Source organism: Lepeophtheirus salmonis, chromosome 5 (assembly GCF_016086655.4).
Source record: "Lepeophtheirus salmonis chromosome 5, UVic_Lsal_1.4, whole genome shotgun sequence".
Taxonomy (NCBI): domain Eukaryota; kingdom Metazoa; phylum Arthropoda; class Copepoda; order Siphonostomatoida; family Caligidae; genus Lepeophtheirus; species Lepeophtheirus salmonis.
Genome location: NC_052135.2, coordinates 26,157,056 through 26,167,674, shown reverse-complemented (window position 1 = coordinate 26,167,674; position 10,619 = coordinate 26,157,056). Strand labels below are relative to the sequence as shown.

General features: G+C 31.6%; 1 protein-coding gene across 3 annotated transcripts; it reads right to left on the bottom strand.

Moving 5' to 3' along the window:
• Positions 1–3,916: 3,916 nt before the first annotated feature.
• Rpe (ribulose-phosphate 3-epimerase) lies at positions 3,917–6,269 on the bottom strand. 3 transcript variants are annotated; one of them, XR_011780086.1, is made up of 6 exons: positions 5,886–6,269; positions 5,705–5,812; positions 5,431–5,652; positions 5,121–5,377; positions 4,504–4,608; positions 3,917–4,441 (listed from the first exon to the last, which is right to left on the bottom strand). XR_011780086.1 is itself a non-coding variant. In XM_040712814.2 (4 exons), exons 1-4 carry the CDS (start codon positions 6,120–6,122, stop codon positions 5,243–5,245), a joined length of 702 nt encoding a protein of 233 aa, XP_040568748.1. In that variant the 5' UTR covers positions 6,123–6,269; the 3' UTR covers positions 3,917–5,242. The 3 variants fall into 3 exon arrangements, 1 of the variants encoding a protein (XP_040568748.1); XR_011780085.1 differs by having other exon boundaries at positions 4,504–5,377; XM_040712814.2 differs by having other exon boundaries at positions 3,917–5,377.
• Between the last annotated feature and the right edge of the window lie 4,350 nt (positions 6,270–10,619).

The following is a 10,619-nucleotide window of genomic DNA, read 5'->3' as shown; positions in this document are numbered from 1 at the left end:
CCACGAAAGGGGCGGTGCGTCGTTCTACTGTATAGTTACATTATTTGTTATAAAGAAATAAAAATGTTCAAAATATCTTTTTTTAAATTTCAAGATAATTTTGTAGACAAATTGACTAATTTGCATTGCCTAAAGACAGATGGGTTCTTTTTTTATAACAGCAGTCTGCAAAGCGATGTGCTAGACTAACTTCTTTCTAAAGTGAAAAACTTTAGAACAGCAAGAATTTAGTTTCTATAATGTTCTATAATTTGGTTGGTTATGTTCTGGAGATGATTGACTACCAGAATAATGAAGTTTTCTGAGATAATAACGTCTATAATTTAAAAAGATTGGACATATTGTATTCCTTAAAAATAAAATATATATATGTATTTTATCATATCATATTTTACAGGTTTTTACATTTACTCTAAATACTTTAAAATGAATAATTGTGTGTTACTTTTTTATTTATATTATTACATACCTAAGATGTTACATAAATACAAATAACCGTCTTACAAATAAGTGTCAAAAAAATTATTCAAAATGGTTACCTTTTGCCAAAATTATAACCTTGAGTCTGTGAGGGAAGGCATTGGAAAAGGCACGGACCATCTCAATGCGAATGTTGTCCCATTCTTTAATTAAATAGGCTTACATTGCATCCTAATTTGAATGAGGTTTCTTGCAGGCCCTGTCCTCCAAAATAAATCAAATTTTAAAATCCATAGAGTTCAAATCAGGACTAGATGGAGGCCAAAAGTCACGGCTCCAAAAGTTGGAGAAATGAGTCGGTCATATTGAATGCATGAGAAGGGACACCATCTTGTTGAAAGTTCTAAGGTTCTTCGTTGAAGTGGGAATTTACCCATTGAAGACAATCTTTCTCCAGGATGGTTGTTAGCGTACTCTAAACTTTTAATTTTGACCCCAGAGAGTTCAATAACTAGGGGTGCTTTACCGGATCTGCTGACAGCTCCCAAATCTTCATTGGCCGTGGGGCTTGCCTCTAATATATTCTCCAGAGCGTATCAGATCATTTTATAGCCAAAGAGAGAGTTCCGTTTAGCCTGAAAAGAAAAAACTTTCTCATTACTAAAGATGAGACTAAACTTCAACTGACTTAGAAGTTTCTTGATTCGGTTGACTCTATTTTCTTTGGTTTAAATCGAAAGGAGCTATCTCTTCAGATAATGGTAAGGGAATATCTTCAGGTCTTTTTCACAAGTTTGTTCATTGTTGTGTTGCCTAGCTCCATTACAGAGGCTCCTCTTTGTATTATGCCGAATCCTCTCTCGTAAGGTTTTGATGCTATTCGTAGTCTGCTGTTTCGTGGTCAACAACTTCGAGAACGATTGTTGATATTATTTGTCTCTTTGTATCTGTCTACGGTGCGTTTTATGAAGGTTCTGTTAATCTTCATGACCTTTAACGTATAAAACATCCCTGGGTTGCTCTTCCCCTAGCAGTGAAGCATATACTTTTGACAAACCTTGTTTACAATTAATTATTTATTTACCAAGTAAATCTTACAATTATATCTCACAACCTCTATTAGTGATATAAGTTTAAGCATTTGTTACATTATTTAGGATCCATCCTCTCTAATAAATGTATTTTTATATTTGAAGATTTGATTTTTTTTCTCAACAAAATAGCATTTATATTATCCTTTAGTTAAATTAAGACATTTATTCTTAATTTCATTAATAACTAATTGAAAAAGATGATTAAAATTTTAACATATACCTTATCTTTAGAATATATTTTATCATTAAAAAAACTAGTGTGAATTTTGTCGATGCACATTTTATTTATTTATCTAAAACGATGGAATACTGCATACATGCAATGTACGTTTTTCCCCCCTTTCCCTTTGTTTGCCCCACTGAAGGCAAATTTTCTTTTTGTTAAATAGTTATGAAAGGAAAGAGGGGATCTAATTAATCGTGTAATGAATATCGTAAGGAACTCGAGTAAATTTTCCCGGTGTTGCGCGGGACATTAAGAAATTAAAATTAATTCTGAGCTCTTACTTCATATAAAACAAAAAATAAAGACCATGTGAGAATCATTATCGATGCATGTTTTTATGTGTCTTTAGACACTTTTTTTTAAAGATCATAGAGTAGACTTATTTCGTGAAACCTGTACATTAAGAAATTAAAATTTAATTTTGAACTTTTCTGCATCATATAAAAGAAAAAATAAAGAATATTCTCGCTGTAAGTTGAGAAATATCTTTGTACACTTATTTTTGAGGAAGATAGAGTAGGTTTACCCGGTGTTGCCAGGACATTAAGAAATTAAAGTGTATTTATTAACTCCTCTGCTTCATTTAAAAGAAAAAAATAAAAATTATTAATGCTACAGGTTTTAATATATCTTTGTACAATTTTTATATATGAGATTATAAGGTATAGAGAAGACAAAATATTCGTTCCTTCTCTTTCATATTATTGCCCTAAATCCTTTGTCTTATTCTCTCCTCTCTTTTTCGTTTCTGGACCTTATAATCTCTTTTTTTAAAGTGTGTAAAGGTACATACGAACATGCAGCAAGAAAACTTCTTAGAATTTTCAGGTGTTATTTTTTGTTTTATATAAATTAGTTGTTTGTTAGTCAAAAAGTTCCGTACCACTACGCACCAAAAAATATATTCATTAGTTTAATTTGCGTCCTTCTTTCATTTTTATGTCGTCAAGCTATCACAACAATACTTATTAATTATCTTAAATTCGGCCACAAATCAAGCTGATATTTCATATGCATTATAATATATATAGCATTTTGCATGAAGATATTTTCACATATTAGTAAGAAATGGATCAATGTGACGTGCCGCCAGAAGGGTTTAAGCAAATTCAGCTAGATGTACTTCTAAAATCGGCTAAAAATGAGCTAGTTTCAACAACAAAAAAAAACAGATAAAAATTTGGCTAAATTTTTTTTTTTACATTATTACAATATCTTTTTAACATATCTTTCATGAAGTAGTGCATTTATTGTTTCAGGATCCATTTTATTCTTTAATATGGTTTTTATTAAATGCATTTGGTTGAATACCTTTTCAACTTCAGCATTGTAATGAGGCAAACTAAAAATTGTTAAGGCAACAGAGTTAAGTTCAGCAAAATGATTAAGATTAGACGCATCTTTCTATATGTCTACCTCTCCTAAAATGACTGTGGTATTTGTTTCTAGCGATTTGACAAGGGTTATATTACACCATTAAATATATATATTTCGGTATATACTTTCACATTGTCGGGAAGACTTTTTGATGGTTCTTTAATAAGTTCCATCAAAAATTGAAATCATAGATCCCTGAAGTTCTTATCTCGATCCTCCCATAGGTGATGAGTCATATTAGAAAGGAAATTTTCAGCTTCGTATCCTAAGTACAATTTAGGAACAAGGTATTCTTCCAGATTAAAGGTGAAAGGGTCAACTCGATGTTGATTTGTAGGAAGTATAATTCTATTTACAAAATTTTCAACCAAAAGAGTCAAGTCTTCAAGCAATTTGGTAAGATCACTATCATTGGACTCAAAAATCTAGCCGACTCCTTGGACATAATTCAGCACAGATCTCAAAAATAACAAATTACCACGATTATATGTATCACCGTATACAGAGTCGTGTAACACCTTTAGGTTGATTTGGTATAACTATAAAGTTTTTATCTCCATCCATTGGTCACAAACTCTTTGTAGAGCACGAGCTATAGATAACCATCTTGTCTGGCTAGCCGGCACAATTTTCAGAGGTTCATGCCCATCATTTATTAGTTTAAATAAATTAACTTAGGCCTGCTGTTTTGAGGAGGATCTAGAAAACCAGTTATAGGTTTCACTAACCAGGAATTCTAGATTCTGTTTAAGAAAGTTGTGTTGTTTCATTGGAATATTATATTTAATTAGATCACAGATTATATCATTTGGGTTTATATTTATATATTAAGAACTTGAAAACGAACTAAAGGGTAGTATTTAAATTAATATAACAAACTTATCAAAATAAAAATGTAATAATAACAAATGCTAAACAAAATCTATTTTTGGAATAATTCATTTAAATTTATAGGAAATTAAAATTACAAAAATCATAAACTAATAAATTTACTGTATATTATATATAAGATAAAATTATCCTATTAAAACCACTATAAAATTTAAATATTTCACTACCTCCATACTAGGTCTAAAAAGACCCTAAAAGGAATCAATTATCCAAAAGTTTATCGGGGAAACTTACAACGCCCGCCAAACCTCCACCCGTTAGGCTGACTGTGCTATCAGACTATCACTCCACCTTGCGGATAATATATATTTTTTTAGTTTTTTGATGTCCTATTAACGTTTCGAACACATGTATCGGATATTTTGAGTATATTAATCGACTGCTAGCAAAAAAATATCATGGATTTTATTTTTGGGGAAGACCATTTTCATTTCTAATTAAAGGGGTAGTAAGAAAACTCAACTACTATTGATAAATATTTATATCGTTACTTACACGAATTTCCAAAACTTTCTTTTATATTTTCAAATACCCAAAAAGCATAGTTTCTCATCTTAAGATTTTTTGGATAATATTATAATATATTTGCACCTGTTAAATCTGAAATCATTTAATAATTATATATGTACATTTTCAATTCATGCATTTGATTCAGAACTGAATCCTAACATTTCTAGAATATAATTGATTGCTTATGTGCTTAGTCACAAGTTTTACTTCCTTAAGATAGCCAATTTTTTGTTCAGCACTTACTTTATTTTTAGTAAAATTTAAATTTTGCGGCAATTTCATCACTACGAACCCGGTACATTAGATTCAAGAATGTCACTCCATTCATTATTTGCCAGTATGCACCTGTTTCTCACTTCTAACCCCACTTACTGATAAATTTATTACAACGTGGAGTGAGATTCTATAATATGTTTCAAATTACATAATAAGAGGTACTGTCTTAACTTTTAAAACTTAAAAAACAACTCATATTTAATCTACATTCTTTTTTAAACTCTGAAATACAGAAACCAAAAGTATTTGAAACATTGTATTGAGTATTTGAATATACAGCATTGGACGGATTTTTTTTTTTTTTTTGATTAAATTTTTAAATTTACTTTGTCTCAGAATGCTTCATTTGTAAAGTTGATATAATTTGGAAGACGAGTATAGTGTACAATTTCAATTCTGTAAAAGCGAAATAAGTTTGGACATCAAATTATTTGAAAAGAAGCAAAGTTCATTTATTGGATGAATTTTTTGCTTCCCGTAAACAGATCTGCTCCTCCACAACCTTTCTCATGTCGTACATTATTGTTTTTGGATCATTAGATTTGACAATAGCAGTGCCTGATACAATCATATTAGCCCCAGCCTAGAATACAGATACGTAAGCACATAAAATGCGTTTAAAATAATTTCCCTTACTTTGGCACAGTCTAAAATGTTGGATGGGCCAACTCCTCCATCAACCTCAATGTCCAAAGAGGGATAATTATCTCTTAAATAAGAAACCTTCTCCATCATATCATGCATGAACTTTTGACCACCAAAACCAGGTTCAACAGTCATTACTAAAATCATATCAGCAGAATCAATGTATTGTTCTACTACACTCACTGGAGTCTTTGGTTTGATTGCAATACCCACCTAAAAGCACAAACTAATAAATAAATGAGTGAAACACTACAGTAGACAATACCTTCATTCCTGACTCACGTATTTGTCTGCATAATCCCAATGGATCATTTGTAGTCTCAATATGAAAAGTGTACTGATCAGCTCCAGCATTACTCATATCCTCGACCCACTAACGTAAGAAACAAAATGAAACCAAAAATTTAAAAGATTTCAGAGATTGAATTTTTGTATAGTAATATTACCTTTTCTGGATTTGCAACCATCATATGCATATCAAACATGGCTTGCTTCACTTTTGAACGAAGACATTTAACTAATGGAGCACCAAAAGTAAGATTTGGCACAAAATGGCCATCCATAACATCTAAATGAAGATAATCTGCCCCATGATCCAACAAACATTGGCTTTCGGTCCCTAATTGCGACAGATCAGCGTTGAGGATGGAGGGACCAATTTTGGGAGTTATAACATTTGACATTATTGTTCGAAATAAATATGTAGTTTGACTTCTATATTATAAAGAAAAAGAGATTCAACGTCACGTCCTTGGTGTATATCAAATGGAACTAAGGTGGATGATAGAATTTTAGGCGTATCTCTCTCAATGGAGACACATACATTTCTTATGGATTTTCACCAGGACATACAGGGCCAGCCTTAAAAAATATATTATACAGTCATGCGTATATAAAGAAGAGGAAACATTATTTAGTATTCCGTGTAAGCTGTTCTCCCATTTTTACTCTTCCGTTCGTCATATATGTATTATTGTATAGGGGAGACAGGAACAAGATACAAAAAAAATATTTTTTTAAACTTTATAATAACATTTTTTTGGAAAATGCTAAATTTGAACAAGAAACTTTTATTATTTTTTTATTTTTACATTTCATATTTTTTTAGATAAATAACTTGGCAAATTACAAGAGTCAATTTGCATTTGGATAATACTATGGGTTTTTTTATTTACTTCAATAAAATGTTCCATTTTTAACCATTTCTTCGGGGGTTGGTTGGTTGTCATACAGATTTCTATAGACAATTGAGATTGCAAATTATCTAAAAATATATTTTTAATTCGACTCTTACTTTATAACTTACACAAAAAATTATAATTAGTCAAAGAAAATTCCAGGGTAATAAAATATTTATCACGAACATAAATATGTACACTGTATTCTGTTGTCAGCTGTTGATTTGTCTTATTATTTTCTTTTTTTCAGTGCACTTCGCCTATTACGACTACGAATACGAAGAAAAAGAAATACTGACCACAAAAAATGAGAATGTCTGTAAAAAAAAAATCTCACAGATTCATGATTGATTCACAATTGGAATAAAAATTAAAGGATTTTGAATATTTTACTTTTAACTTCAACAAATGCTATTTGGCTCTTAAACGTTTCTAGGCCTGAGAAACTTCAATATTAAATTTTTTGCTCTTTTGCATAATTTGCCAGAATGGTGAAAACAAACACAAAAAATCTTTAATTTGGGGAGAGCTCCAGACCACCCCCTACGGACGCACTTGTGACCACCTTTGCAATCCCAGTAAGAATTCAAATGGATCAAATAAGTAAAAAATGTTGTTATACTCTAGAAGTTATTAAAAAAAACAGTGAATTTGTTGGGTTATGATCCCACTAAGTGCTCCGATGGTATATTGCACAACCTGTGGGCAGAAAAAGTAAATAGAGTCTCAAATAAGGGTTTCTTTTGTCAATTACAATGATTTGGTTGGGGGTTATAAGCCTACTCTGGGCCATATTTCTTTGCACTTTAAATCCCTATTTTTCAAACATTATTTATCACTAAAAAAATATAAATCAAAGTAAAAAAATTGTTTGGAATGGAGAGTAAACTCTGACAATTACGAAATTCTAACAAAGACAAAACTTTGACCAAGACAAAATCTAACAAAAATCATGATGAAGTCGATACAAAACAGTTACGAAGACGAAACTCTGACGAAGACGAAACTCTGACGAAGACGAAATAAAATATAACTATAACAAAACAATGACGATGTCTGACAAAGAAAATTTTATGACGCGGAAGAAACTCTGACGAATACAAAAGCTGACGAAATGATCACGAAGGTAAAAGCTGACAAAGATTAGAGGAGACAAGACGAAACTAAAAATATTAACGAAGTTAACACTGGTTACATTGGAGATTATCCCAAGTGGCCCCTAAAACGATGATTATGCCCCTCCCCCCCAACTCAAACATAAACATAGATATAATTAACAACTAAAACTCCAGAATTGTTGAAATTGAGGAATTATTATCTAATTCCAGATTCTAATAATCGATTATTTATAAGTAGTATATCTCTCCCCTCTTAGGGCTATGACTAGGATAAAATAATTTCGGTAGGTCCAAACTCCCCTATATACTTTAAACCCTGAACAGCGCAGGTGATCCATGGGAAAACCCAACTTTTTTTTATGGAATATGATATAAGTATATGAGTTAAGTGATATATTTTCCATAAATTGGTGAAATCAAAACTTCTACCTGTATGTGGCACCATTTTGAACTTGCCAAAAGATTACTAAGACCGTTTTGATCGTAACGGTATTTTGGTACAATAAATCAATAAAGTTGGTCAACTGTGTCAAATTTTAAAAATTAATCTAATAATCAACATTTTTTAAGTTTGTCTAATCAAAACTAATGTAGAATTCATATTGTGTAAGTTTATTTTTGAAAGACAACTTACATTTCTAATTATTTTTTTTACAATCTGCGACCATAAATGCATTTGTAATAACAACTTCCCCTATTTTTTCATCTGATGTTTATTTTTAATAAACTAAATAAAGTATCGAGGACTAATCATCTCAGTAAGGGGGGAAATGATAAGATACATAATATATATCTCCTAACCTTCACTCAAATTAAACAATTCTATCCAGCTTAAGAATTATTATTCAATAATTGATGGGCATTTTTCAAAGCTTAATAAGAGCTAATTTGAATTTACCCAATCAATGTTCAGAACACTAATTAGGGGAACAGAAGTAGAAAAGTCAACTTAAAAAATACAATCAGTGAGTTATAGCTGGGACATATAAAAAGGGGGACTTACACTGATATTTGATGTCTCCTGTTAAGAGGGGAAAATATTAGTATCAGTCTATCACCTAGCTGATAGTAGAAAAGGAGAATTGGCTCTGAAAAGAATTAAAATTTTGTATTTATATTTAATTATTATTGGATCTGAATTTAGTATTCATAATTAATTGACAACAATGCATGTTACTTGTTGTGCTCCAAAGTGCAGGTTAGGTTACTCCTGTAATCCGAAGGAGGACATTTTTTTTTCATAGGCTACCTATGAAAAATAAAACTCTTCTTCATAGTTGGATCAAGGCTATACCAAGGTATCATTTAATAATACGATTTCTTAGTAATTACTATTTAGTTATTTCTCTTTCACTGATATTTTAGGTAAACATTGAACAAATATATCAATACCAAAGTTTATATTAATATACTCTTAAGGAAAGATTAGAAATCGAATAAAAATTCAAGATTGTGCAGTAAAATTTTTAGACAAGACGACTATAAATTTGAAAGAACGGATTCAAATCCCCATAGAAAAATACCAGCTATTCTCTCGTCGTATTTTAAAGAAATATGCATTTCCATCAATATTTGAGGGTGTTCAAACCCATATTACTCATAACCAGTCCAGCTGTGAGAGTTACTGCTTCAAGTTCGGCTACTAGATAAAACAATAGTTATTAGAAGCTGAAGCTAAAGTTCATAAGTATTTTTTGTGTATTAATATTTTTTTTTTTTTTTTTTTGTAATCATTAAAGATCCCAAAATGAAACGAATCGTCAACTGAAAGCAGAAGTAACCTATTTTGAATGAAATAAAATAGCATCCTTATTAGGTTAAAAAAAATCGATTTGAGTTATTTGCCGTCTGATACTCATGTTATAATAAACGGAGTATATATAAAATATATATGTTAATTATTATTATTTTAGATGTGTCTTATCGGTTTGTTTATATATATATATATGTGATACGCGTGTACCTATGTAGCTGTCTCTCGTATTTATTTCGTTATTAAACTAAGAATATATCCGTTATAAGATCGGATACCACACGGAGATTGTCTACTTTTTTGCAATATTAATGGAACAGTTCCCCAAATTTATCAATCCCTTCAAATATTTTAAAATTTAATTTATGTAATCATGGCACATACCGGGCCGTGCAGAATTATTTACCGATTTTTGTTCAGAACATATCGCGGACAATAATGACATTTCGAATGACTTGAGAACCAATTTATTCATACATTTTTAGAATAATAAAATAGTTTGTGATCAAATTTAATCAATGTAGCCACCATTTGACTCAATGACACTGGCCAGGCGACGTCTGAAGCTGCCACAGACTTGCTGGATCTAATCGGCGTCCATGGAGGCCCAGGCCTTGTTGACAGCAGCCTTTAAGGCATTTATATTCTTATGTCGTTTTTTGGAGGCCTTGGTCTCCACGTACGCCTAGATAAAGAAGTCTATTGGGTTCAGATCTGGGCTCTGAGGGGACCAGTAGTCCTTGGGCCAAAAGCTCATGTTGTCCTTGAGCCACTCCAGAGCTTTCTTGGAAGCATGGGCGGGTGCTCCATCTTGTTGAAAACCCCAAGAGTTGCCGACTATGGATTTGATCCACGGAAGGACCTTGGGCACCAGAATCTTCACATAATCCTCCGCTGTTAATCTGTAGTCAGTGGGCCACCATACCGGCTTCATGGCCTTCCCGTTGAGACCCAACATCATCACCGAAGCAGGGTGCTTTGTTGTTGCCACATAGCGGTGCTTAACTTGCACATCTCCAAAGCTCACAACACGGTCATTTTGCCTGTTGAAAACAGAATCGACCGTAAAAGTTTTCTCATCCGAAAAAATGATGATGCATCCAGATGAGCTCTTGATATCATTCAAGATTT